Source organism: Clinocottus analis, unplaced genomic scaffold (assembly GCF_023055335.1).
Source record: "Clinocottus analis isolate CAN_PGR_092001 unplaced genomic scaffold, fCliAna1.0.p SCAF_7, whole genome shotgun sequence".
Taxonomy (NCBI): Eukaryota; Metazoa; Chordata; class Actinopteri; order Perciformes; family Cottidae; genus Clinocottus; species Clinocottus analis.
Genome location: NW_027176229.1, coordinates 15,768,766 through 15,796,608, shown reverse-complemented (window position 1 = coordinate 15,796,608; position 27,843 = coordinate 15,768,766). Strand labels below are relative to the sequence as shown.

The following is a 27,843-nucleotide window of genomic DNA, read 5'->3' as shown; positions in this document are numbered from 1 at the left end:
GTGGTTTTGAGCTAAGAATACATTAGCGAGGATAAACATGTCTGTGAGCCACAACATAGGGGATGTGATACTGGATAAGATAACTATGTGTGTGTGCACACAGAGAGGGAATAGAGGAGCTTCTTAACTATCACAATCTATTTATCTCTTTCCTCTCAATCCACTGTATGATGATGACAGAAGGTCACAAATCTAAATTTAAACATTTCATATAGCACCATTATCAGGTCAACATTTCCCTTGGCCAACAATTGTTAACAAGATATCTTAAAAATGAATATATGGATTTATATTTAATTTGCTGGGGTTATTTTTAGACGGACTAATAGATACCCTTTTTTCGAGATTTCCTCTGCCATAAAAAAAAAAAATTGTCGACAATGAAATAGTAATCACATCAGCACTGACGGAATAGCAGTCTACTAATAAAATACTTGACAGCTTTTTATATATTCCAAACTTTTTATTATCTCGAACAAAGTTCTTCAAACCAATCTCTTCTTGTTTAGCAGAAGATCCAGCTGGGAAACAGACACTAGGCTTCGAGGTTGAGTCAGTGTTTACTTTCAATAGAAAGCAGCACAAAATATATTTATAATAAAAGGAAGTTGTTCCGGCAAAAGCTCTGTTCCAACTACACAGTCTGCCCTGTGATGTCAATGTGAGTATATTTGCGGATACAAGAAGAGGCGTGAATATGCAGCATATATATACAATATCTAAACTATATGTACTGTGTTTATCAATACGTTTTTCAAGTAAGACATAAACATGAGTGCAAATGTAAAAAAAAAATCCTTCTTGGGATGGACAGACAGATGCATTTGCTGTCTGTCTGCCTTTCTAAGGACTCACTGCATAAACAAAATAACATCATATTTGTTGGCTGGTTCTGTCATATGGCTCCATCTAGTGGTCATCATTGGACTCTGACACAGATTCCTCACAAAAACAACAAAATAACATAAAAACTGCAGCATTCAGCCACCCCTTTTCAGGATACAGGAGCAAATAACACAAAACGTGCTGAGGGAAGAAGAGGCGTGAGAGAGAAAGCGAAGGAGATACATAACAGAAGTCTGGAGTCATCTGTTTTGATAGATCCCTGACTTATGAAACGGGCAAAAGTGTATTACAATATTAAAGCATCAATATAGACACCACTCACACACAGAAAAGGTAGCTGCACACTGATGATGTTGGGAACTCGATTTCCATATTTTAACGCAGCGTTATCCAGGACTCAGCAGTGTCAGAGAGACACAATCTAAAGCGAGACACAGATTCTCCAACGTCTTATATGCTTCTCAGAAGCACAACTCTTTTACATAACTGATATCTCTGCATATTTAATAGAGAACACACAATTAGCTGCAATCAAAGCAGAAAACTAGCATGATGGAGCTAGCTGAATGGAGCTGAAGCCCTCACCGTGCTACAGTAGACAAGAATATCTTAACCGATAGAGGCACGATGAAACAAAAGAGGACAAAGAATGCAGAACAAGGTTTAAAGAGAGGAGGGGTTTACCCGAGGAGTCATGTAGACACCAACTGAGCTATTGTTTCTGACTACAACAAGGACTCAGGAGCACACAATTACCAGACAATAGTGCATGTGCATTGTACTCACATGCTCAGATAACACACCCCCTACTGTTTCCATTCATTTTTATTTGCTTGTTAAATTGATTTCAACTAGACTTGATTTCCCTTTAAAATGCCATTTAGTTATATTAATATATAACATTAGCTTTAGAAATCTAATATGTTTTCTTGCAGTGTAGTATCTATAGCAATATTGTGCAACTGAGGGTTTTCAGGCATTAACTTCAATATTATGGAGTGAGTTTCACTTTCATTCTGGTAAGTAGTCAGCGAGAGCTTATACATAATTCATCTTTAAATGTTTTTGCCTGTCTTCAGGTATTCACAATTAAAGTTTCTCCAGAAAAAAAATGTGGAAGCTTATTTTTTAAAAGTAATATGTTTTTCCGACTGTATTAATTCCTCTGCAGTAAGGATTTAGGACCAAATGCAGGTCAGACTACCAAATGACTATCCCCCAATAGAAGTTCAAGGTTTTTGAGGACAGAAAGTCCACCGTGCAGCTAAGACTGCTCCAGTTAGGATAAAACAAAAATGATTAAGCCAACTAAAATTAGACCACAAACTGAAATAAATCCCAAGGCACTGGCTTCCCAGTTTTCCACAGGGAGAAACCCAACACAAATACTGAAACTACAGTACGCTGACGGGCTCAGTGAGCTTACACAAATGAACAAATAGAAAAAAATTAAAACGAGCATTGCTTTCACGGGGCTTTGTGCAGTGTCAGTCCCTCTGAGCTCTCCTGTCCTTGCCTTACTGTCATTGGCTGCATTTCTCTGCCATCTCCAAAACAACATCTGCCTCAGTGCATGGCTGCTCTGCTTCTTATATTAAATACTGCTGTTCTCCATGGTTTGAATCACTGAGTGAACACAGAATGCATTTAGCTCACGTGTGTTGAGAGAAAGTGTTGTGCTACAAGGGACATACAGAAGCATTAAAGATAAAAGTATCACTGGGATCAGCTAAGACAAAGTGAAAGGACTCACTCTCTCTTAGAAAGGATTAGAGAGAAAATAGGAAGAGGGAGCCTGGCAGTTAAGTGCTTTTAAGCTCTGACGAATACCTCAGCAGCAACCTCTTGATTCTCTTTCGCATCATTTTGACAAGATGACAGGCTCCAGATAGCTGCAGTTCATACATCACACAGTACATACAATATGTCAAACACACAGAACAGGATGCTGTGCTACCTGCTCAAACAGAAATACAACTATACTGCCCATATGATAAAAAATACCATGTTATTTTTAGAGTCACAGCTGAATAATAAATAGCCAGCAGCAACATTATCTCATCTACAGTTTCAATTACAAACACGGCTGCTAAAATGTCAAAAACCCATGCCCTTGTGCTTGACTTGGACACTGGCTTCATTTCAGGAGGATGATCAGCTCAGGCTCATTACATCAGCCTCTCCACTAATGTCATCAGTTGTACCACTCGTCTCTTCCCTGCGATTTGAAAACCAAAACAGCATCCAAAACAGCATGACGAGGCTGTGTGCAATGCTTTGCAGTCTAATGGGCTGATTTGCTTTCAGCCTAGTGGGGAAAGCCCAGACTCTACAGGAAGCATCAAGGTCTCAGCACTGCCCTTCAACCTCTTATCCCAGACTCCTCTTCCCCTCCCTGATACAGAAGCACTGAGTGCATACACACAACAATACAAGCTCAAGTGCCACAGGGATGAATTGATCATACTCTCCTTGATCGAGTGCACCCACTCTGCCTGTGTCCTTTTCTTGTCAAGAAACTTACATATACACACACACACACAACCAAAAAAACAATGAAGCATCTCATCTTACATGCTGCTCTTCTTCCGAGGGGAGCTGACGGAGCCCTTCCTGTGCTGGCTAAGGGAGCCCCCCATGGCAACAGCCGAGTCTGTGTTTGTTTGAGGTCCGTCACAGCTTGCGTCTCTGTTCTCCTCCAAAGGTTCACCTCTGCCTCTCCTCCAGACAGTCTGTCTCAACGACAGAGCGGCACAAAGCACTGCTTCTCATGACTGTCGTGTTTGTATTCAACACGCCAGCCTTTCCTCTACTCGGCCATTCTCTGTCTCAGTCTCTGCTGATGCTGTACAGTCGAAATGCTCAAGAGAAATACTCATCACACATGAATAGCTGGCAGTCCCGCCTCCTTGCTCTGCTTCTCCTCACCCTTCAAAATCTCTCTCTTACAAGGGAGTGCGCACGCACACGCGCACACACACACAAACAGACAACCAGAGGCAGATTACATTCACTTGTTAGGCAGGGATGCAGTGCATAGCTATTAAAATGAGAAAAGTGATGGGGTGGGGAGGGGGGTTAGTGTTTAAACCACACCAAGTCCAAAGGGGGTAGACTGTGTGTGTGTGTGTGTGTGTGTGTGTGTGTGTGTGTGTGTGTGTGTGTGTGTGTGTGTGTGTGTGCGTGTGTGTGTCATGGGGGTATCTGGCAGGGGTGAGAGTATTGTTCAAGCGTGAAAGAGTCTCTTCTTTGTTAGTCATCTAGAGGGAGTGATGGAAGATGATGGAGGGTGAGTTGGTGGCATAAAACACAGTCCGGCTTGTTGTGGCACATTCCCACTACCTGCTATGACCTAACGCCCTGCAGCCCCCTTGAGGTTTAACATGACAATACTACACACATACATACTGTCAGAGCTCAGCTTGTTTGCATACATTCCTTTCCAAAGACAATTACTGCATTTGGACTTCTAACCCCGGTACAGCCCTGCACACAATGAAAAGGTCAAATGCTATAAGTGTGACTAAAAAAGGTCTTGTTGTCTTTTGAGGAAGACTGAAACAAGCATAAACAAGTGGAGAGCCATTGAGACATTGTTTAATCAAAAATAAGAGAGAGCCATTAGTCCGTTCACCCTATTGAGTAGAGCAGAGCCTTGCAATAACTAAAGAAGGTATTCAAACCTCCTGATTCAAGCGTGTCCCATCCTGTTAGTCTCTCAGAATGAAATGAAAAATGACTAGAAACCCTCAGGGCATAGCTCGGCCAGGCGGTGGTGCCGGGACAGGCCCGCCGCGAGAACCGAGAGGCTTAAGACATAACTTCCTCACTGAGACGAATCACATGAGACACACTATGGAGGGCCGTGATTTATGTAAGACCGTCATTACATTTCATTCACAGACAGCATTTAACATACTATTTGCCATGACAGATAACATGAATATTTAACGCTAACGCTAAGCGTTTAGTCCGTATAAAGTACAAACACGTGACGTCACTCTGGCAAGTTGCTAGCTTAAACTTATTAACGCCAACAATAACAAATTCATATATTAACCATTAAACAATGTAGCAAATATCTCTGAAAAGTAGCATATGTAAACATATGTAAGAGTGCAACTTACCTCATGTTTGTTGTCCAAGTTTGTGAGTAAATATCAGCCACTGCAAGTGATGCTGTTGCACACGACTGCGCATGCTCAGGTGACTTAACGGAGCAAAGTCGAGGTATGAACTGATGCAAAGGTTTGTTTGAGTTTCAGTGTTTGTAGTCTAAGTCTTTCCCGCTGAGCTCCCTTCATGTTTGCTTATAACATACATTTACTTTGTAAAGCATCCAGTTTAATTTGGATGCTCAACATGTGGTAATTAGTTTGTTTTGGCTATTAATCATGTTCTAGTAAACATGTTACAAACTCTAAATAGGCTGCAGATTGCCAACATTAAATCCAAAGAACAATACAACAAGACAATTGTAATGTTTTTATTATGGCACACACACCATATTAACATTTTCAGAAAGGAGACTTTTTTTTTCCATTTTTTTAACCAAGTGCAATAACAGAAGTTATGGGAAGAGGAGCCAGAGACCATCAAGATCTGTTTCACTGTTAGATACTTAAAACAAAAGAGACAGAGGTGAAGTTTAAGGAAACAGCAACATAATAATTTAGTTTTCAGGGCATTTCTAAAGGATTTAAAATAAATATGCCTCTTAGGTTAATTCACGCATGAGCATATGTTACCACCAGTGAGTAACACATGCGCTATTTGTAAAGTTAAACAGAGTTTCTCATCTTTGTAGGCTGGACCCCATGTTGCCAATTTGTAGTATTTAGTGTATTGATATGTTGATATTTTTTTTTTATATAAAATAAATGTATGTGCTTTGAACCATTATTTCTATATATGCATCATGCTCTAAATATCAAATGCATAGGATTTCAAACTTTTTTACTGCTTCATCAGAATTATGAACATTGTGGGACCTAAGCATTTGGTCAGGACCAGAAAATGTTGAGAAACCTGCTCTAACAAAGCAAATAAGTACATGCAATACAGATAATTACTTTACATAACCCTGCTACAAAGAAAAACATGTTCCATTTGGCCCTTAGATTATACAGAAATTAGAATGTGAGATACCACTCTATTTAAATCAATCCCATAATTTAGGATAAAGAATATGCTACTGAGAGGAATTACAAGAAACATTTTGAGTTGCACATGGTGGAGGAATAATGGCACAAACCTTGGGGTGAGAAGGTGACATCGTATTTCTGAACAGTTTGTGACATACACGTGTCTAACATGCAAGCGCATGCACACGCACACACACACACACACACACACACACACGCACACACACACACACACACACACACGAAAGACAATCAGCTTGTCCTGTCAAGCACCTGCCTCTATAAATTTAATGCCTGTTCCAAATCTTTATTTGGATCCCTTCTTTAAGAAAGAGGTGTAGATATGATGATAATTGAATACATATAGCAAGTGAAACAAATATATTATTAGAAGGCTAGAGACATTTCACTTTTTCAATGACAGTGTCAGTGCAGGATTACATCTGTGAAATGAAAAAGAACATTATTGTTATATTGCACACATGTAGGAGTAGCAGCTCAGGGATTCAAGTGGCCTTAATGTTAAAAGAAACAATATTACAAAATAAATATTAACTTCATTTCCCTTCAGAACCTAAACACCTAGTTAACCAAATTAAACCACCGGACCATCTTATTAATAAAGGTAAGGTCTAATATTTGGCTCAGGGAGAGCTTTATTGGTCAAAACAGCTTGAGGTTTTATGGGTCAGAAAGAGATGTCCTGTAAGACAAATTTGTAGTTAATTATATATCTACATTTCTGATTATTGGGGGCTACACATAAGGCTGTGAATTATACAAAATATTTTAGATTGTAATCTATTTTTATTATATTCTGGGATCTTTTTATATATTTATATTGTCAAATACATAGAAACAACAGCTTGGATGGCTAGTTTGTAATCCAACGTGGTAGATAATATACTCGATATGCAATGTGATGTCTTTTTAGTACTCAGTACTGTGTGTGTCTACTGTTAATCTTGAGAATTATGTTTCAAATATTATTGAGCTGCAGCTCAAGTCATACTATATAAATACCTGTTGGTAAGCAAAAGTGCAGAGTAAAAGTATAATTTAAAATGACTCATAAAAAAAAGTGCATCCGGTAGCATGAAAGAGATGTTTGGGTGGACTTGAAACAACTATCAGACACCAAACCTGGTCCTGCACTGGGAGTTCAGGCACCACTGTCACGTCTGATCACCTGACTGCAACCAATCAATCTTCAACGTCATGGGAGGAAAAGCCAGGGCCCCCAGACAGTAAGGCATCTTGGAAGAGGATTGTGCGGCCTCTGGCTCTGACAGGTGTCCTTTATTTTGCCACGTTAGGTTACTGTCATTGCTTCAAAAGCAAGTCAACTTAGTATTACGGCTGTGACTGTTCAATGGCTACACCTAGCTTGTCGTAGATCTCCTTCAGCAGCAGGAGAGCAGTATCCTCCGATTCCCTAGTAGGCAGAAAAGGAAGGATATCATTTATTTAAAGTAAAGATTAAAGTCAGGGATGCAGAATGGGATACAATACAGATAGAGAAAATCAAGATTGCACAATACCAAAGTGCGCAATAGCTGTGCCACGCCCCTCCACATCTGCGCATGACTCACCAGTAGCACAGATGAGACTGGATTGCAAACAGGTATTCGTTGAAGCTTTCGATAGGTTTTTCCTGAAGTACGTAGTCGATCCTTCGTCCTCCATTCAACATCCCCACTTGAATCTGAGGATGCTCTGTCTGATCTGCTGACACTGAGGACTCTGCCTCGTCACACACACCTGCAGCAACAGATTTAAAAAAAGATGAGGCTGCATAGCCAGGCAACAGAAAAAAAAGACAAAGACAATAGCCAGTGGCTATTTGTTTTGACTCAGACTTCTTAGTAAAACGAAAACGGATAATGGACAAGAAAGAAGAGTGTTGTGTTTATGAACTCACCCATGTGTGCAAGTTCGACGTTGAGTAAATGACAGTCTGACAGCCTAGTCAGTTTTGTGATAAGTGTTTGTTGGTATGTTACACATGTGTTATTATTTTAGGACTTATCAAGGCTGGCTGTATATTTAGCATGTTTTATATGATAAACAGTTGTTATACTTGTAATAAAGAGACAATAAAAACATAGCAATCTTACTCTCAAATTACATTGTACTGTGTCCACATATTACAATATACTATAGTTTGATGTTTGGGATCTTACACCACTCTACTTGATACAACACATGGAGGTTGTACAGGTTGTAAATGAAAGCTTTGAGTTCTTATAAAACGTATTGAGAGTGATGAGTAAGACATCAAAGTTATTGTGTGATGCAACTATGCAGTCTGTTCTAACAGCAGCTGTATTCATTTAATAAACTGACAGACTAACTACGGGACATGTACCAGCATGTAGCTACTGATGATTGACATCACCTGCTGTGAACAACTGTGAAATACTACAATTCTACTGATCCTGTTTGTTCAGAACATATAAAATCACTCAAGTGGCAGTTAATAAACTTAACAATCATGACTGTCAGCAGGAGAAGGACGAAGGGCCTGATAGAGTTGTTCGTAAATGGAACAATGAGGTGAAGATAAGATGTGTAGCAGCAATAGTGCAGTTATGCATAGAGGAAGGAGAAGCAGGGGAGCAGTGACAGCCTGCGGTAATAATGACATGCATTACATAACATTTGCTGATTGAGCTAACAAGACAAAGTAAACCACAGTAATTGAGTACCATTAGTTTTTCTTACTATACATTCTGCAGCATAGTTTTAACCATTAAAACAGTTAATGAAAGTATTTAGTTTTGCTTCTTTTGTGCATGTTTATTTTAAAGATACAAACCAGGAAAGTCAAATGTAACACGAAGAATAAGAGACAAATAAGAGACAATTTTTCCAACGAAAACCGGACTTGATTTTTCCAAATATTCTAGCCAAGTTACCAGCCTGGCTTACCTTGGAAGTAATGGTTCTGAAGGGCCCTGGGCCACTTCAGTATTTTTGTCCAAAAATCAGCACTTTTCTCTTCCGTCTTAGCAGAAGAAGTTACTGCAGCTGAGGCTGCGATTCAGAAAGGTAAAGTGGTAAAAGGTGAGGAAAGCAGTAGCAACCACCAGATAAAGTAAGATCAGAAGGGACTGTGGCGACATGCAGAAAGGGGTGAAAGGAGACTGGGTTAGACACACTTTTGCACACATACATACGCAAATACACAAATCAAAATACAAGTGTTTTTTCTACCCTGTGTGTCTTGAGAGTCTCTATCTTTCGAAGTGTCTCCTTCATCCACTGGGGGCAGCGCAGCCACCGGTCTTGAAAAGGACTGCCATGCCGTCCGTAACGATCCCAAAACATTGTTCTTCAAATCCATGCTCATACGGGTCAAGCTATCCTTTAGTTCTATGAGACAAAGAGACACAGATATTATCATTAAACCTACTACACAAAGGTTCACACCACAATATTGTTACACAAAGACAAAGAGGAAGAAACAACAGCAATACCCAGGTGCATTCTCTTGCGGCCTTTATGATGAGGAATCAGCATGGGCTCCAGATCGGCCTCTGTTACAAGCATGGGCTCTATCCGATAGGCCACAGGGTCATACTACACAACAATAAAGGGGTATACACTTTGTATTAATACACAGTGGTGAAAACTTGGACTATTATTCTTGTCATTATGTTAATTCAATACTGCAGTTGTATCTGGGTGAAGGTGTCTAGGTGTATGTGTGTCTGTGTGGATGGGTTGGGTCAACACCTCTCCACACAAACCAGCTACAGTTTTTGACACACACAAACAGACAGACGTCTGCGTCTATGTCAAGCAGGTGTCGGAGATGTGCCTGAAAAGGCAGACACAGCAAATATATAATTACTTACTGGATGGTAGATGTTGTAAAAGCTCTTGCAGGTTGGGAAGGCGTAGTTGGGATCAATGTGTTTGAGACCACGAACCGTCAGGAACATTCCAATAGGAGAGCCAAAAGCAAAAAATGTTTGAGGGTGGAAAGCCAGCTGTGGGTAATCAATAGATATCTGTGGAGAGAGGACGGCATCAGAAATATGTGCTATTAAATTTGTTTTAAAAAAATGTTCGATGACGAAAACACAGTATTCAGACGGATGGAACAACTTCTCTGGGGTACAACTGTGTTTACATTTAACATTTAAACTACATTACATGACAATGAGACAACAGTCAACCAGTGTGACAGCAAGTAAAGGGAAGAGCAGGGCTCTGACCATTCATGCAAGACGGGATGAGCACAGACAGTGTGGCATTGGGTTGTACGTCTCAATGGCATAACAATGGTGGCTTCAATCACCTTGGCACAATGTGACTGCCATGGAAACCCTCATATAATAGCCCCTATAATTCAAGTTGCCTTGATTTTTTCCTGAACAGACCAGACTGTATGTGAAAAAAAAAAAACCCAGGCACAGAGAGATGATAGCATAGGGACACAATGTGAGACACACCTGTCCCTTGGCTATGCCTCCATTGGTCTGTCCAGGCAAGCAGGGGGACAAGAGTAGTGGGGAGGAGAGAAGCAGGAAGGGGATGCATTAAAGCTTTAATCTACTGGAACTCCCAAGCACAACTGTTAAATGTCTGTGTATGTGTGGTACCTGTCCGATGCCGACGTTAAAGTATTCGTAGTCTACAGCACTGGTGACAGACTGCGCCCTGTGGAACTGGAACTGCTGCATGAATCCTGAAGACTGGTTACCATCGTGGTCGGCGTCCACTTGAGGTGGAACTTGTAACCCTTCTTGCTGATGTACTGCCGCTGTCTTAAAATCCTATTTAGATTGAGAAACATAATAAGTAATTATTATTACTAATACTGTTGACTACAGTAAACTAGCTCCCTTTGATAGTTTTATTTTATCTTGGAACATAAAAAATTACATTAAAAAACATGTCGCATAACCAGTATCAGTCAAACAAAACACATCAATGATTGTTTATACACATGGGTAAAAGTATGTCATCTCAATTGTTTTGCCAATAAATAATGTGTGATCTTGATATGGACAGTGAGCATATATTAATTCCAAGCAAAGAAACAATCCTACAAAATTTCACCGAGATGAAGTCCGGACCCAAGAAACATTAAAAATAGGCATTGTAATGGTCATATGTTCCAAAACAAGAACTACACTCAGTATAGTTTCATGCTGTCTGACCTCTGAAAGCCATTTTTTCCTGACGTAGTTCAGAATCTTCTTCCGAGGTCCAAGAGGAATTCCTAAATCTTTGAGATCACCGTCTTGGCAAAGAGCCTAAAAGAATGGATCAATAGTTTGTTTACAATGTAATACACTTCAAATGACCTACCACCTTGGCAGATAGGTTTTGTTTATATGAAGAAATATACATTTTCTAAAGCAATTCCTGAGTTAAATATAGTCATGGAGTAAGGTGACATGAAATATTCTGTATTTCTTCTGTCTCGTACCACCGACTCAGACTAAGCACTAAGCAATATACATAGATTTCCTAAGTGGCGGACAAAACAATTGAGTGGCTGTCAGTAAAAACAGAATTTCAGACCCTGATTAGTCGTGAATTTGTTTGTCCATTATGTGTGTATGTGTATTACCAGTGACTCCAGATCTAGGTTTTCTGCCTGTAGTGTATTCAGGTACTGCTGCAGGCCAAGTCTGGTCAGAGTTTGCTGCAGTGTGTTACTGTTCAGAAGTAAGGGCTCACCATGGGACACCTAAAGCACAGGGAGTGAGAAAGAGGCAAAGGGAAAGAGGATTTTCTTAACTACATAGGGAGAAAGTCGCAATCTTTTTATCTGTATACTGGTGTTATCATTAACTATGAATGTCATCGTACTCCCTCTCTCGATTCTGATCCAGTCCTCTGATTGGTTAGCAGATCAAACAGGATCAGCGAACCTGAGGTACGAGAAATGAAAAGGAAATAAGTTGAAATCAAGCATAATAATGACTGTGTGTGCTACTTTGTTTGTACACTTCTTACCCAGGCTATGGCCCACTACTGAAACAGCCCCACTGAACTCTGAGTGTCTCTGTTTAAAGAGGGTGTGGAGCGTGTTGATCTCTGAGGCCACTGTGTCCACTATGGTCTGGCAGTAGGTGGGGCTGTTATAGAAAAACAGGTCCAGCAGCGTGTCGTTGGTGAAATGTCTCAGCCTGCTGATGCTGGGTAAAGTGATCCTCTGGATGTCCCTTGAAGGTAAGGGAGGGAAAACAGAGTTTGACAATTGTCTGCAAGTACTAGAGACATACTAAGTAGTATTGTACAAAAGCGGGATCTTGTTTTGCTCACTCTCTGTCTTTCTTCATACTTACTCGTCCACACCAGTGGCATCCCCGTGTAGAGCGCTGTGCCAGTTAACTGGGAGGAACTCAACTCTTCCTACCTGGCCATCCTGCTGAGCATGCTTATAATGAGATGCCAGGAGGGACAGGGAAGCGCTCCTGAAGTCATTTACTGGAGAAACCAGAAGAAAAGAGTCACCCAAACACAAACACATCTATATATGTATATACACACACACACACACACACACACACACACACACACACACACACACACACACACACACACACACACACACACACACACACACACACACACACACACACACACACACACACACAGATAAAAACCTCACACCTACCACACTGTATGATGGATCTGAAGCGCAAGTCACACGCAGGCCCGATGCCATGGACCATAAAGACAAGGTGGTCCACCTTTTCTGGTTCACCTGAGAAAACCCACAAAAATATATATGGATAATATGTTAAATGAGTGTATATTATAGTATATTTCTTACTAGTACACACACATACATACCATCAGGTATTTCTACAGAGATGTTGTTCACTCCCCTCTTGAGTGTTCGAGGCCGTGTCTGCTCCGAGGGGGAGGAAACCCACTCATCCTGCAGTCCTATTGGCTGATACTGCATTACAAGCTGAGAGAAGAGCATGACAATGAAGGATAATTAGGAAGAAACAATGTATCTAATTTTAAATAAACTATAAAAGCCATGATGTGACTTTGTCAACTATTTGATTATAGTGCACAGTCATGTATATTAACCTTGGGATTGTGTAAAATGACAGTCTCTCCATTGGGAAACTCCAATTTGCTTTTCCATTTGTCCAAGGTCATTGCTATCTTATAGGCCTCCTGAAAAATTGGAGGATGAGAGGGATAAGAATTGAAGACAAACATATAGGAAAACAGTTACTGAGGAACAGGCAAAATTTAGAAAGAGAATGAAAGTCAGAGGCTGCAGCAATAAGCAGTGTGACGGTGAGGGTTCTGGGTCTGTGTCAGACTACCTCCAGACTCTTGCTGATGTCCTCAGGGTAAGGCATGAACCTGGTGTCTTTGTCTCCTTTATAAAACCAGGTACAGCGGCGTACTTCAGTGGGGCCTTGCTCCCAGTACACAGCATAGCGCTTCCTCTCCTTGACGTGTACGTCATACCGCTCTCCCTCCACAGCTATCACCACCTCATCCCCCTGGTCTCCCACTGCACAGCAAATGGATGTGGGAAATGCATGTGATTACCAATGAACAGTATATATTCAATGTGTTAAAGAGTTCATTACTTCCAGAAAAAACACTGCATACAACAAATATACTGTTGATGAAGCATAATGAGTTCCACTTAAAACCAGCCCAAAAGGTGAACTCCCTGAAGTTTGCTGTTAAATGGCTTGTAACGCTTAGCATTAACTGTCAAGAGAGTAAAGCATCCTACTAGGCACAAGGAACTTTGACATTTTATCTTCTCATGGCTTTTTATAGTTTGACATACCTAATTACAGACACTGTTATAAATAATGTACAGCATATAATGTACACGCAAAGTACATACCGTTCACATGCTTACCAGTGTAGCAGGCCTTCTCTAGTTTGTCAGAGTCTTCGCTACTGAAAGGTAGCCAGGATGTGGTGTCATCGGCACGTCGACAAAAGAACCAGTGTGGCAGCACTTCATGATAAGGAGCAGGAACCGAGTCTGTCTCAAGCGTCTCAAAGGAGGACGTGGAAGAAGGAGAGACCTCGTCCACTGCAGGCGACACCTGCAGAACAATTATGCCCAATCAATATATTTTCTTTATGTCAGCAGTATTACTCAGTTAAAAAGCAAATATCTGCTATACAACCCGTGGATACACCTGCCAACCATTCAGCTATGTAGCTTCCAAAAGAAGGGAATATAGAAGTCTGAGCTTTGTCTGTGCCCTTCCATTAAGCTCCTATCGAGGAACTTGAGACCATGAGACAACTCAAAGGACAATCAGACAGGAAAGGATCAGGCCTCCATTTGGCTGGCCACACAAAGCCCTGTTTTATTCTTTCCCCTCTACAAGCCGTCTCTTGTCTCTTCTTTCCACAACTGATCTAACTACAGCTTGTAAACAACCTTTTTTCACTAAATATCTTACATTAACAAACAATGCAGCAGTAACACATTTGGTTCTCCACTGCTCCTGTTTTGGTGAGTTGAAAGAGAGAGCCTGCCACTGCTTGACACAATAAAAAACACCCGTTACACAAAACTGACAAAGAGTAAACTGTTAAATGGTGCACCCTTCCTAAAAATAAAATCTCAATCTTCTTATAAGTAATAGATTTCTAGGTTTGCAATGCTCATTCATTTTAATTTTTCAAAAAGTTAATTATATTTCTAACACAGTTGTAGTATTATGGTATGTTGCTTACGTCAAATGTATAGCCTACACCTCTTAAAAATAACTTATTAGAGACACGTTGAGAGTGTACTTTAATCCACAACCAGGACCCCAAGTCCGTTCTAAGCACCTGTAGCTATCAATGAGAAATGATGATATAACTAAAAAAAGTCTTCAATGTAGTAGATAACCTATCGACAGTGTACTGCGAAATGATGATAACTCTGACAGATCAGACAGGACCTTTGTTCTCTATAGCACCATCGATTTCAAAATTCTTCTCGAGACAATAAACATCAATGATTCATTGTGAAATATTCCAATAGTTTTTCTGTCTTGTAACAACTCTTTTTGTAATATAAAAAAAAATGTTTGTTTCAAGTCAATGTGTGTTAATCCCTGACCTAAATTTAAACGCAACACTAATCCCAATATCTTTGATGTTTAAATATAACCTAACCCCAATCACTGAGCTACAGGAAACAGACATCAACAAGGGAAATAAGTTATACGCATATGCAAAAATACTGTCTGCACCCTCACCTGATCCTCAGGTGTCTTCTCTGTTGCCACAGGCTTAGAGGGGTTGTCAAACAGGTCTTGGGTGTTGACGTTTGGGGCAGCCGGAGCTAGACCCCCCTCTTCACCAGGACTGTGTGACATTAGCCCAAGACCTGACCCCAAACCTCACTGCTTACCTGAGGCGGACAGGGGGCCACACGAACACAGGACCTGTAATGAACTCAGCTGCACACACACACACACACACAAATGAAAGCAAAAGGGAGGTTTAAAACACCATCACAACTATTAATGTTACATAACATGGTGTACGGCTGTCAAACTTGCAAGGGAGCAGTTTGACGTGAACTAGTATCTAACGTCAATCCCACATATCAGACTATAATGGCAGCTGTCTCATCAGATGCTGGTTAGTAATGTACAAAACAAACAGTCAGGTAAACGTGACAGCTCGTACTCGTTCGACTGTACTATAAGAGGTGTTGATGTAACTGTTACGTAACAATTCTTGACAAGGTTTTGAACGAAACTAATGCTTACGGATTGTTCTCGTTCTGTGTGCATTTCAAAGATACAGACAACAAACACATCCTCGAGGCGACACGAAGTGAGCGCTGGTTGAGGTTCATGCTAGCTCTGTTAGCTGAGGGAGGTGACCGGATCGGACCCGACCGGACGGGACGGGCGGGAGGTTTTCCGTCATTTGAACGTTTTAGCTCCAGTCTCAGACAACAGTGGACTCAAACTCACCGACAACTTTACATTCAGTTAACGCAGAGGGTTTGTTGACAGTCGTTGTTGAGCCACTCAGTCCCGCTAGCCAAGGACAGCCTCCTACTGTCAAACGCGACTCCAGGTTACAGTGAAGTCGGACATATGAGCATTACGAGCATCGACCGTGTTGACGCTCACAAACGATCGGACTAACGGATAAATGCAGGTTTTAGACAACGATGGTATCACGAGGACAGTGTTTTCTGTAAAGCACGAGTTTTTTAAAAATTGGACGAGCAGACAGTGAAATACGTGAACACAGCGTCCAAGTCCACTGTCCGTGGAAGGAATATCACAAATATATCAATACAATCCTACATTTTCTTCAGATCAATAATCCACTGGAGGACAAATAACTTATGAGTCTGTTAAGCTCTTAATCAAACAGTCTCTAGAGCAATACATAGTGGAAGATAACTGAATATTCCTTTAGAAATATCACATTTACAAGCAACACTTGAAGGCGACATGAAACAACGCGGCATCACCAGGGCACCGCCCCCTATATTAAACTGACGTCACGAAGTTGTAATGCTTTTGATTTTTTCTTCTTCTTCTTTTTCTTCTTTTTACTTCTGAGAACACGGGAGGCGTACAAAGTTTGTGTGTAACCCATTAAGTTGAAGGTAAAAAAATAACTAACTTTTCTACATTAAGGCAGTAAATGGATTGTTTTGTTTTTGGGGGGGAGGCGGTAGTTATGTTGGTATAGTCCCAAACATGTTTATTTATTTATTTATTACCAATAATATAATGGATTATTATGCTGGCGATAGTCAGAATAAATATTTTAGATATTTAAACAATCCTCTGAAATACTATTATGTCGAACTCTTCGAAAAGAAATAGGTAAATATTCAGCTAAGAGGTAGCCTAAAACCAGGGAATGTCGCATGTGTGCTTGGATGATAAGTGTAGTATCAATCAATACAGCATGGCATGCTTGCAATACTTAACAAATCACCTGCTCAGCCGAACCCAGACATGTTAATGATTGCTTTTGACTGAGATATGTAAGAGTATGTGTGATATGTGATGGTGTGGCCTCTATAAACACATCATTGACACACCCATGTGTGGAAGGTTTACGGTTGTATTTCGGTTTGCTGTCTCATGTGAGTGTAACATAAAGAAGATGCCTAAATAAGGAATCCCTTGAGCTTGGATTAGAGTAATATGTGCGGTTTAAGTCCCTCTGTTTCCATGTATATATTAATTCATTAAAGGAACCTCATGACATTTGTAACACAAGGTACTTTACTTTTTGTCAAAAGTTGTGGTTGAATAGACACACCCAGTCCAACAAAGTGTGAGAAACATACAAAGCAATGAGCCTGTGTGGAGCAATAGGAGGGTGTGGCTTTTTCACACAGAGAAAACAGATAAGCTTGAACGAGTTTGCCTTGCAGAGCGGGGCAGAAGTCACTATCCTGAACACACAGCCATTTACTTTCACTCTGCTGGGCTCTCTTAACAATCCAGTTGCACAATTCTACTCCCTCTCTTCCTCTGTCCCTCTCTGCCTCTCTTGTGCATTCCTTCAGCAGTTTGAAGCAAGACTTTGAGGGGAAGTAGATTCCAGCACGGAGAAGTAAACACACAAGAGAAAAGGTTTAGGGAGAAACTACAACTGGCAGCCATGAAGGACAAAGTGAGGAAAGGACGCAATCAGGCGAAGGCTGGTGAGGAAACCCTGCAATGAATTTTTTTTCTCTCCTGCTCCTTTTTTCGATGTGTCTCTTATGTTGTTACAATTTTCTCTGCCTTCTGTTTCTGGTGCTTCCCCCGCTAGAGAATGTGAGGAGGGTGAGAGATTTAGCACTGCACTGCTGCTCTGAACATGGACGGTGCAGTTTCTTCACCAACTTTTCAATCCCCACTTTAAACTTTTATGCTAATTGTATTCACACAGACGCATGCAAAGATCATCCTGAAATCCCTAGACAAGCATTACATTTTCAGTTATTTTAGGACCTTGAAGACAAAGATTAGCTTCTATTAACAATGTCTGTACACAGCGTTTTATCCTATTAAAAAAACCTTCCCTCTATTTTTCAACCATATTATCTACCTCATAATTGTTTCTCCCTTTTTCCACGTTATTATTGAATTAAATTATTGAATTAAGGAAGAGTGACTGTTTGCCTGTCTTCAGATGTTGCATTCATTCTTTATATCCTGATCATTTAAATGAATGAATCTGAAGACTTTTTACAGACTCCCTGACCAAAGTCCCATGGACCCCTGGGGGTCCCAAGAACCTACTTTAAGAACCACATGTTCATAGTACAAGCTAACCTCAGAAATGCCAAACGTGACATGCCAAAGTAAACTTAACACAGCTAAAAAACATAAAACCTGTTACCTGCTGTAGTAAGGCAGCAATCCCAGTAGAGAGGAGGGACCTTCTTCCAGCCAATTGTGAACAGACACACTATTTTTTGGATGCTTTCCAGTAGTAAAGTAGTGCCAGATTGACAGCAAGAGCTATTGATTTATTGTAGAATGAATTACAATCTTCAGAGATTAGTGCAAAAATAATATTTTGCTTTGTTGTGTACATGGCAATGGTGTTTTATGTGTATGTGCACTCATCCATTGATGCAAGCTTGCTCTACTGCAAGCTTTAGGTTTGTTAGTTTATGTATTTAAGCATTCCCCTGTCTTCTCATGTCAGGACTGGGCGTGGTTGTCCCATCACCCTGGGATAACATGAAGGCCAGTAGGCAAAAATAACAGGTTTAGTCACATTGTAGGTCACGACACACGCTGAGACCTGCTCTCCCTCTGGTTCTGCGTGTGTGTTAAAAGTCAGACACACCCCACTTTCCCCTTACAGTTACTTGCATATATTTGCCCTCAGGCACTCACACACACACACACAGACTCTTCACTCCAGATCAGAGGAGATTAGTGTTCTTGTTTGGTTCTCAACAAGAAACTCTTCTCATTTATTCATGCTTTTTTTGGCAGCAGTATACCTTTTTGGGATCAGTGAGCTGGGAAATATCCCAGCATGTAATGAGCAGTAGGCGGGAAAACAAACTGAACTATTTGCTTGTCCAGTGCGGTTATCCTCACTTAATTTTGGATCTCCTTTAAACAGATGAAATGAGACTGGTTGGTGGACAGGATGCTGCTGGCATTAAGCAACATGAGGACACATCTTTCCCTGTGAAAATCCAGGGAGCAGGAGTCGAGTCATTTGAGCTGCAGGTACAAAGTCGGACTGTTGTTTCCTCTGTTCCCTCATATTCACTCATTTGAAAAAAAAACAAACAAGATTGAGACCAACAGTTTTGCAGGAACTATTCTCATGGATAACATATTTATTATTGGCAGGTTTATGATCTAGATTTTGATGTGTTAAAACATGTGTCTTTGTAGGTCCATGGATTTTGGCTTGTTCAAGATGCAGTAATGAATCTGCTTTCGAGGAATGAGGTGAGTCCTCGTTCTAACTTGTCGCTGGCACTCGCTGGTACGACTCTGGACCCGCTTGCAGAACTGCAAAGCCTCAAGGGGCTAAAACCAGGAGCCATCCTTCGCCTGGTGGAAGGTGGGTTTTTGGAGAGACTTCTCTTTTAGTTCAGCTTTATACTCAGTCTACATTTTTAGCATGCATTTCTTTAATAACTTAGATGTCAAGTACCTATGTAAGTTTAGTCTTGCATGCATTTTAATAGGATAATTATGTTCTCAATATGTATTCATTATCTTCATAATGATTTTTAACAGTTGTTAGAATCTTAAAGCAGTTTAAACTATTTAATAATAATTTAATATTACTCCATAGGCTGTTATCTGGCCTATTAACAATAGAATATATTCTCTTACATGTCCATTATACGTCCATAATTACATCACACCCATCACCCATTCCATTGCACACACTAAAGTCTCTGTCACCTCAATGTAAATAGCTGACTGACCTTTTCTGAGTCATCACAACAAGGTTTATAGTTGCAGAGATAACAAGTGTGTGCCAACCAATCATTCAGTTTTTCACCAGCTAGCTGTGACTGAAACAAACTGTTCTGCAGCCAATCTGTTACTATGTGCAGTATAAATCCTCTCAGACTTGTGTATGCACATGCGTCATTGATTAATTGGTACCCAAATGCAAAACAAACTATAGTTTTTTAATGGGATCGGGACATCCTATAGAGTATTTGTCCTGTTTGTATGGCTGTTTAAAAAGAGTGTCCACCGTTTCAGGAAGGTCAGTGCAATCTCTATCATACAGCTATGTGTCTTTTCAGAACCCTACACCGCCCGCTCAGCCAGACTCCATCTGGCTCGTGTGCTTGAGCTGCTGAGAGCATCTGGGCCTCAGGATGCACTGAGGGAAGGGCGCTCACCAAGCCTACTGGAGACACTCACACATACACCAGGTACACACCCGGTACACTAAGACGAAGGGGTAATCCAAAGACACACCAATTGGCAAACAAGCTCATACTGAAGATCTCCCTTTATTACCTGTGCAGACTCCAGCTCACCGAACGGAAAGAGCCTGAAACGCTCTTTAAGCCACACAAAAACAGAAACAACCAACCAGGATGGAGCTCTCCATGAGTACCTCCTCCCTGGTTCCTCAGAAAGACCCCTCATGGCTCTGCTCCCACACAGCTCCCAACCCGAGGTACATAAATACCTGGATTCTTATTTGATTCACTGTTTCATTCACACAGACACACTGACTCTCTATGACTTCATATCCGTCTCATCAGTCCCCGAGCTACCTGAGAGACTTGTCTCTCAGCTTTTGGAACCCGGCTCCGGGACACAGGAAGCTGCAAGGAGACTTCCTGTACATCACTGTGGTGACAATGGAGGGCCGACGGTGTGACATCACATCCTGTCCTAAAGGGTTCTTCCTCAATAGGTAAAGATATATTTTTGTATTTTTGTTTCATGGTTGCAATAACTTACAGTAGAAAATGTATGAAAGGCTAATGATGGGCCTAGCTGTCTTATTTCCACAATGTTTAAGTCTACTTATGTATAAATTATTAAACTTTAACTACATGAATGTTTCAGTTTAATCGTCGATTATTTTCTCTTCACCCTTCTAAATCTCAGATCTACAGAAGAAGTATTTGATCCTCGTCCTGCGCAGTCTTCCCCGGTTTGTCACAGTTTTACCGACCTGCTCTGTCACATCAGTCCTGCCTTCAAACAAACTCTGACCACGCTGAAAAATAGGTCACTATTCATACATTAAGGGAGCATGAATACTACAGTATTTTACCTGAATCCAGAAACAGTGGGGTTTTAAATTCAAAACATTAAATGATCATAGTAACGGATAATGTAAACCTTTCTTCCTTCAGGCCTCAGTTACCTCCAGTAGAAGGTATGCCCACTCCTTACTGCACTCTGAGCTGGCTTGGGCCTCCCTGTGCCTCTCGAACTCATAAAAACACCTTCAGCCAACTTGGAGTGGATGAACAGCAACAGGTTATTTATGACACAGCATAATTGTTTGTTGCAGTTCATTGGGTAGCGTGCTGGTGGCAGTAATATTTAATTTAACTATGTGTGACATGTATAGGCTCCAGACTGGAATGAGGAGTTGCAAGCTGTTAGAGATCTTCCACAAGGCAGTCTGGAGGAGAGGCTGCAGAGGGACAAAGCTCTGCTCCAGGTAACCAAGAAAAATGGTTCTCTTATAACATGACTCTTATCAATTGATTATGATTATGAACTTCTCCACCTCTAATCTTCATTCGTACCTTTTTTTTTTGTTCAGGTTAACGGTGCATTTGTTAGGGCTGTGATGCAGGGGGCAGAAACTGTTGTCGATGGCTTTGTGGATCCAGTGGATGGAAACCCCGATGACCCTGCTTTCCTGTGGGGCGGCCTGTTCATGAGCCAAGGGGCAGCAAGCGCAATCTTTGGAGGGGACAGGGGTCGCAGGTGAGAGCGAACCACATGTTCAATGACAAGATGCTCTTAAAATGTATATGTTATATGGCACTAATTATCCAAATGATTCCTCATCTTCTACTTGCAGGGCTGCTCAGAGGCTAGAGTTTAGAGGAGTGCAGGCCTACAGTGACATTGAGGTGTTGCAGGGGTTGCACACTCTACCTACAGCTATTGTAGACTACAGAGGAGTGCGTCTGTCTGCTCAGGGTCTCGCCCCTGGGTTGGAGGGCTCAGAGCAGGACCAAGCAACTGCTCCCGCCTCAAGGTAGTGGACCCAATATTCAACAACCCACAATTGTAGTAGTGTCACACCGTAAGACAGGCGTTTATGTGTTTTGAAGCTAATTGTCTTCCTTCTTTTGCTCCATAGAGGCTTGCTGTACGGGGTAAATGCAGGACCCCAAGAATCCCCCCAACGCAGACGGCTCCTAGAGCTCTTGGCTCTGGCTGCCAAATCGCTTTCTCTTCAAAGACATGTTGTTGTGGGGCCCAATGATCACAAGGTACCACTGTTCACCTCAGTGGACGCTCAGGGACTGTTGGGCGCTGATGGGAGGTTCTACATACTGGATGTGTTCAGGACCTTCCCTGCTGATGCCAACTTCTGCCCAGAGACGGAGACAGAAGGCCAGACAGTCACTGAAGTAGAAGAGAGTAAAAGCTGTGGAGAGGATGAGGAGAAGAAGGGTTGTGTAAAAGAAGGTTGGCCTGAGAATTATCACTCAGACTTTGGGCTTCCAAAGAGCTTCCCTCACGGACTCTGTCGACTGAGGCCAGAGCTGGTGCAGGCCTTCATCCAGCACAAGTGAGTTATACATGAAATGCAAACACGTTGAACTCAGTATTAAAAGTTGTTTCATCAAGTTAATGTGTTGATTTTTGCTTTGTTAAGACATTCCCAGTTCACTCAGTGTGTCAGGAAGACATTGGACGAGAATGGAGGCTTTGAAGAATGTGCCACAGCTTGTAAGATGTGTTTTAGTCGATAACTAAATGAAAGGAAACCAAAATTACATAACACAGTTAACACAGTTATTGATAACACATCAATAACTTGACCATTATATATTCTGTATTTACATGACAACTGTTCCTATACCTGCAGGTGATTCTCGAGCCACTAGCGCAGTACGAGCTGCTTGTAAAGAAGTGGGCTCAGTCAGCAACATCATCTTTGAGATGCGCTTTAACCCAAACGTCTTCTCTCCAGGTACCATGAGAAACTACACACACACTAATGTACACAATCATATCATTTGCTGGAACAGAGTATGACACGTGTCCTGTGTTTTGTGTTTAGAAGTATCCTTCCCTCCAAGTGAAAGTGAGTCAACAAAGATGCAGGAGAGGTTACTGAGGGAAGCTGCAGCTTTCATCATCACACATCAGATACCAGCCTTTGTACGTGTTTACATACAGTACTACAATATGTACAACGACAGAACACATGCAACCGACTCACCATTTATCTGTCTGTGTGTGTGCAGGTGGAGTTTTGCCTCCAAACCAATGAGGCACCAATGGATGGAGTCTCTCTGAAACAGGCGCTACACCAGAGAGGCATCAATCTCAGATATCTGGGCCACGTAATCACAGCCATCAGCCAATCAGAAAACAAGGAGTGCCTGAGGCATATAATGGTGTGTTTGATTTGCAAAATAGTCTAACTTAGTCTTGATGACATAACCGCTTTCATACCAACTGTGCTTTATAACACTCTTAATGTCTTCTTAACCAGAGATTGGTCATAGGAGAAATTTTCATCCGCTCAACAAAAAGAGTGTTCAACAATTTCCTCCAGGTACTTCACAGTATTCTGTACAGAGCATTCCTATCAATTATCATGTTGGCACACCTCAAAGTGAGGTGAAGGTGTGTGTTCCACACTGAATCACAGCCTTTGATCATGTCTTTGCAGGGTGTGGACGTGCCGAGTCTGTCAGCAGCCGTCAGTCACTTCCTGTGCTGCCTATTAGTTCCTCACTTCACACCAACACCTGTGTGGGATGAGACTAAGAAGAAGTCGAGGCGCCGTGGCCGTGGGCCCGGAGCCTCTGAAAGCACACCCTGGAGCATGCTCGCAGGGGCCGAGCTGTGGAACCTGGTCTGCCAGGATGCTGCTGAAACATATAACATCTCTGACAGCCTTGGGTGAAGACACAGCTTTGTATTCTCCTTGTGTTAGATACATAATGGCTCAGTCAGTGTTAGAATAACTGGAATTTTTACTTGACAGCTCTGGTCCAAACCACCTGGTGGAGCACTACGGCCTTCAGAAACTCTCTTTGCTCAGGGAGTTCTGTTTAAAGACTGGAGTACAGGTAACCGTCACAACTGAACAATACATATGTTATTAATGATGTAATGTTCACTGAGAGGAAATTGCTAAATTCCAGAGACATTCCAGAGGTCTTGTAAAATTAAAGGGGAATGTATGTTTGTTATTTCTATGTCTTCACCAGTTGAGACTGAGAGACTACGTCCTTGACAACCAAAATAAAGCTCCCATTGGTCCAGACGACATCCTCAACATCTTCCCTGTTGTCAAGCACATCCACATGCCGACTGTGGATGCTTCAAAAGCATATCGAGCTGCACAGAACTTCATTCAGAAGGGTGGGTCAATAAAGCTGGGTCATTTTGCTGCAGATCTGTAATCTTTGTGCTCAATGTGTGTTTAGAACACAATCTAAATGAAAAGTGCAACATTATTGTGTTCTCCCCAACTACAGGTCTGCTGGATCAGGCCCATGAAAACCTGAAAGAAGCAACCTACTTGTTTGGTAGGGTGTGTGACGACCTGCACATTGAGGCGTGTTATTGCCACAGCCTGTTGGCCAAGGTGGCCTTCGTGCAGGGAAAGCCAGCTGAGGTAGGCTCACTGCACCACAACTTATTACAGCTACGTTCACATGTGTTGCAACAACAAAAAGCAACTAAGGAAAAGGCCAAATTTTCTGTCTCAATTTCATATAGTAATGAAGTGATTGCAATTATTAATGCACATGAAGCAGGCCATTAATTCTTGTCATTGGTGTGACTTTCTGTGCTCTAAAGGCTCGCAGTGTCCAGATGAAAGCAGTGGTCATCAGTGAGAGAGTACTTGGCTTTGACCATCCGAACACTATCCACCAATATGTGAGTAAAGCGACACATTTTTCATCCACAGGTATTGTGACTAGAAATAGAACCACTGGTCACTGTGGAATCGATGTATCCTAACTGTAGCCCTGGGTCCATTACAAGTTCAACACATTTCTTTTGGGCTTTCATGGTATGATTATTGTGATTATTGATTATTGTGAGTGTGATTATTAATATGTTGTTGTTGTGTGCAGGCCCTCTTGGGTGTGTATGTGTTTGCTGGAGGGGAGACGGCCTTGGCCCAGAAGTGTTTCCTCAGAGCTCGTCTGCTATTGCTAACAGTCCACGGAGAGGACCATCCCTACACCGCAACACTGGATGTAGGATACAACAAGCGCAAGAAGGGCTTTTCACAAAACCTTTATAAACAATTTGTACTTTTTCAACAATAGAAACCCTCTCATTGTTTTCTTGCAGAGCTGTCTTGGGTTGGTGCTGACCGGAGAACAGAGAGGGAAGTTCCTGGAGAACGCTCTCAGACTCAACACGTCCTTCTTCGGTCCCTCACATCTACACACTGCTCTCAAGTAAGACACCATATTTTGTATAATAAGTAAGGTAATGGATTTGTGTTCCTATTTCCTAACATCCTCACACTTTCCCTCTTTGGTTTCTTCTCTGTGCAGTCAGCACCTGTTGGCCCAGTGGATGTGCAGTAAAGGAGACTACCGAAGTGCTATGAGCCATGAGAAAGAGTCTCTCACTGCTTTTACCTCCATGGTCAGTACATCAGCATGTGAGAGCTGCATGTAAGAGAGATTGGTATATGTGTCATCTTACGATCATTTTCTCTCTTAGTTTGGAGAGGATCATGCTCAGTCACGCTGCAGCAAAGAGTTTCTGTGCACTATAACCAAGCAAGCGGTGAAGGTAGAACGCTCGCTCAGGCAGGCAGGAGCTGACTGCACGGAGCAGACAGTGGAGGTTTGTCCAGAAGCTCATGGGGTCTCTGACACCATCAACTTGTTTGAACCATATAAGGTAAAACAGTGTGTTTAGTGATGTCCCCGTCCTTTTTATCCTCAGTGTCTAAATCCCTCTTCTGACACTATGGTGGAGCAAATGGCTCTGGTGACAGGGATCAGGAGCCTTACACACAGGTAAATATTCACAAGCTTAAAACTTGTTAAAGCAATGTGTAAAAATGTATCTCAGACAATATTAGTTTGATTAAACTGATACTCTTAACCTAATTCATCTCAAAATCTATGTATTGGTTGATAGCATTTTCTTAATGTATACAACTATTCTAATCCCTTTGTTTATTAAAACAAAATGACCACAATACGTGCTTATCCGAATATATTTCTGTTGAAAGGTTCTCCATGTTGAAGACTATCCCCCCAAAAAGCTAATTGTTAATAATAATTTGACCTTTAAAATACTAAATGAGGCATAACTTTAATACTTTTTTAAATTTGAAATGGGGCATCGAAATATTTCATGCCTGTTATTGCCGTTACTAAAATGTAAGAAATATGTTTACAGTACAAGAAAATTGAAACTTAAAATCTTAAATCACCTTTCCAAACTCATCTGGCTACATCAGCATGCGTGTGTGTAGTTAAGAAACAAGCCACTCATGAATTAATTGTTTTCATAGAGACGGACTACAGGAGTACAGAAAGAAACACAATGAACTGAAGGCAGCGGTGGCAAAGGAACTGGGATTCATTGTGACCAACAAGCTTGCTGCCTCAGAAACTGTGAACGGAGACGAGAAAAGCTCAGCTCAAGAAACAGGAAGCAGGAAGGAAGCAAAGGATGGAGAAAGCCCAGCGGTGGAGAATACCAGCGATGACCAACAGGAGCAGCCGGTGGAAGAGACCTTGATGAAGAGTGCTGCCACAGCTCCAGTCAATGGTCATGTGGTGGAGCCGGCTGAAGTGAAAGGGCATGATGAGAAAACAGTTGTAGATGCAGAAGACAGTGAGAGAGCAGCTTCAAATGCTGAGGTCAAGATAGTGAATGGGGAGTCAGAGGTCAGGGCTGCAGGACAGGAAGCTGATAACAGCACACCAAATGACGTGAACAGCAACACAGTCAATGGGGGGATCAAATCTGATACAACAGTGACTGAGATGACAGATGAGGTTAATGGTGACATCCCCAAAAGCCCACCAGTCCTGAAGAGTAAAGGAACCTGGGCAGATGTTGTTTCAAAAGCCAATGGTGGGAGCAACATAGACACAGCGGTCAACAGCGATCATGTTACTGCTAATGGAACAGCTCAAGAGTGAAAATACCAGAGATCTGGTGCTGTAGTCAAGTTTTTTCCGAAGTAACTGCTGTAAAACTATTCTAGGATTGTAGAAGCAGTTTGATCAAATGTATATGGAGCTGGCAGCAGAGAGTGACATTTTGAGTATTTGTTTTGGAGATGTTAATGCTAATGCTGGGAGAAGGCTGTACTGCTGAATGCTGTTTTGTCAACAATAAACTTTATATTCTGGTTTACAAGTGAAGTTGCTTTTTGAGTGTACTTGCATCATAGTGTATCAATACATGTAAATGCGATGTTGTAGTATGATGCTATCAAACCACCTGCACACAAATGATGTGCTTAGAACAACTCAACTGGAAACAATTATGAATGTATAGGCTATAAGAGCAAAATTACCTATTGATAACGATGCATTTAGTCATGTGGGAACAAACATGTTGGATTGCTCCTTTAGTTAAGCTACTGACTACATCATAACCAATATCCCTCAGTCAAGCAGCAAAGCCGAGCTCCTCCTTGTGGCACTGGCAAGTCTGTGGCAATTGTGTGGCAGGCGTCAGTCAGTTGTCAGGGCTGTGGC

At 41.5% G+C, this 27,843-nt stretch overlaps 3 protein-coding genes across 6 annotated transcripts in view; 1 reads left to right on the top strand and 2 right to left on the bottom strand.

The window, feature by feature from the left end:
* The window catches only part of LOC137805304 (transforming acidic coiled-coil-containing protein 1-like), a 19,192-nt gene extending 15,418 nt beyond the window's left edge, over positions 1-3,774 (bottom strand). Inside the window, exon 1 of one of the 2 annotated variants that reach the window (XM_068605155.1) lies at positions 3,421-3,774. In XM_068605155.1, coding sequence (XP_068461256.1) covers positions 3,421-3,485 — 65 coding nt within the window. In that variant the 5' untranslated portion in view covers positions 3,486-3,774. The remainder of the gene's footprint in view (positions 1-3,420) is intronic. The other variant, XM_068605154.1, reaches the window with a different exon arrangement.
* A 1,544-nt stretch (positions 3,775-5,318) lies between these two features.
* Positions 5,319-16,291, bottom strand: ddhd2 (DDHD domain containing 2). Of its 2 annotated transcripts, XM_068566438.1 has the most exons (19): positions 15,938-16,291; positions 15,209-15,412; positions 13,861-14,053; positions 13,304-13,497; positions 13,059-13,148; positions 12,810-12,930; positions 12,631-12,720; positions 12,299-12,440; positions 11,967-12,175; positions 11,820-11,881; positions 11,578-11,697; positions 11,162-11,257; positions 10,601-10,774; positions 10,451-10,477; positions 9,851-10,006; positions 9,470-9,572; positions 9,207-9,365; positions 7,583-7,751; positions 5,319-7,425 (listed from the first exon to the last, which is right to left on the bottom strand). In XM_068566438.1, exons 2-19 carry the CDS (start codon positions 15,326-15,328, stop codon positions 7,344-7,346), a joined length of 2,307 nt encoding a protein of 768 aa, XP_068422539.1. In that variant the 5' UTR covers positions 15,329-15,412; positions 15,938-16,291; the 3' UTR covers positions 5,319-7,343. The 2 variants fall into 2 exon arrangements, with proteins under 2 accessions (XP_068422539.1, XP_068422540.1); XM_068566439.1 differs by lacking the exon at positions 10,451-10,477 and having other exon boundaries at positions 15,938-16,290.
* Positions 16,292-16,460: 169 nt separating this feature from the next.
* Positions 16,461-27,486, top strand: si:ch211-166a6.5 (clustered mitochondria protein homolog). 2 transcript variants are annotated; one of them, XM_068566808.1, is made up of 29 exons: positions 16,461-16,587; positions 17,506-17,643; positions 19,068-19,177; positions 19,349-19,520; positions 20,224-20,355; positions 20,452-20,606; positions 20,695-20,849; positions 21,047-21,169; positions 21,298-21,424; positions 21,519-21,611; positions 21,717-21,883; positions 21,981-22,160; positions 22,266-22,700; positions 22,788-22,861; positions 23,001-23,105; positions 23,196-23,296; positions 23,383-23,535; positions 23,634-23,696; positions 23,814-24,046; positions 24,132-24,216; positions 24,358-24,511; positions 24,628-24,767; positions 24,953-25,033; positions 25,234-25,359; positions 25,457-25,566; positions 25,666-25,759; positions 25,838-25,963; positions 26,066-26,139; positions 26,643-27,486. In XM_068566808.1, exons 2-29 carry the CDS (start codon positions 17,601-17,603, stop codon positions 27,277-27,279), a joined length of 4,248 nt encoding a protein of 1,415 aa, XP_068422909.1. In that variant the 5' UTR covers positions 16,461-16,587; positions 17,506-17,600; the 3' UTR covers positions 27,280-27,486. The 2 variants fall into 2 exon arrangements, with proteins under 2 accessions (XP_068422909.1, XP_068422910.1); XM_068566809.1 differs by having other exon boundaries at positions 16,494-16,587; positions 17,509-17,643.
* The last annotated feature ends 357 nt before the right edge of the window (positions 27,487-27,843 follow it).

Coding starts and splice junctions, on each gene's coding strand:
- ddhd2 (XM_068566438.1), bottom strand. CDS start 15,328: ATGTCACACAGTCCTGGTGAAGAGGGGGGTCTAGCTCCGGCTGCCCCA. Junction 10,775..11,161: donor GGAAAAAATGGCTTTCAGAG/GTCAGACAGCAT, acceptor CAATCTAAATAG/GATTTTAAGACAGCGGCAGT. Junction 7,426..7,582: donor CAGTCTCATCTGTGCTACTG/GTGAGTCATGCG, acceptor TCTGCCTACTAG/GGAATCGGAGGATACTGCTC.
- si:ch211-166a6.5 (XM_068566808.1), top strand. CDS start 17,601: ATGAAGGACAAAGTGAGGAAAGGACGCAATCAGGCGAAGGCTG. Junction 22,862..23,000: donor TGAAGAATGTGCCACAGCTT/GTAAGATGTGTT, acceptor CTATACCTGCAG/GTGATTCTCGAGCCACTAGC. Junction 25,964..26,065: donor GCACGGAGCAGACAGTGGAG/GTTTGTCCAGAA, acceptor TTTTATCCTCAG/TGTCTAAATCCCTCTTCTGA.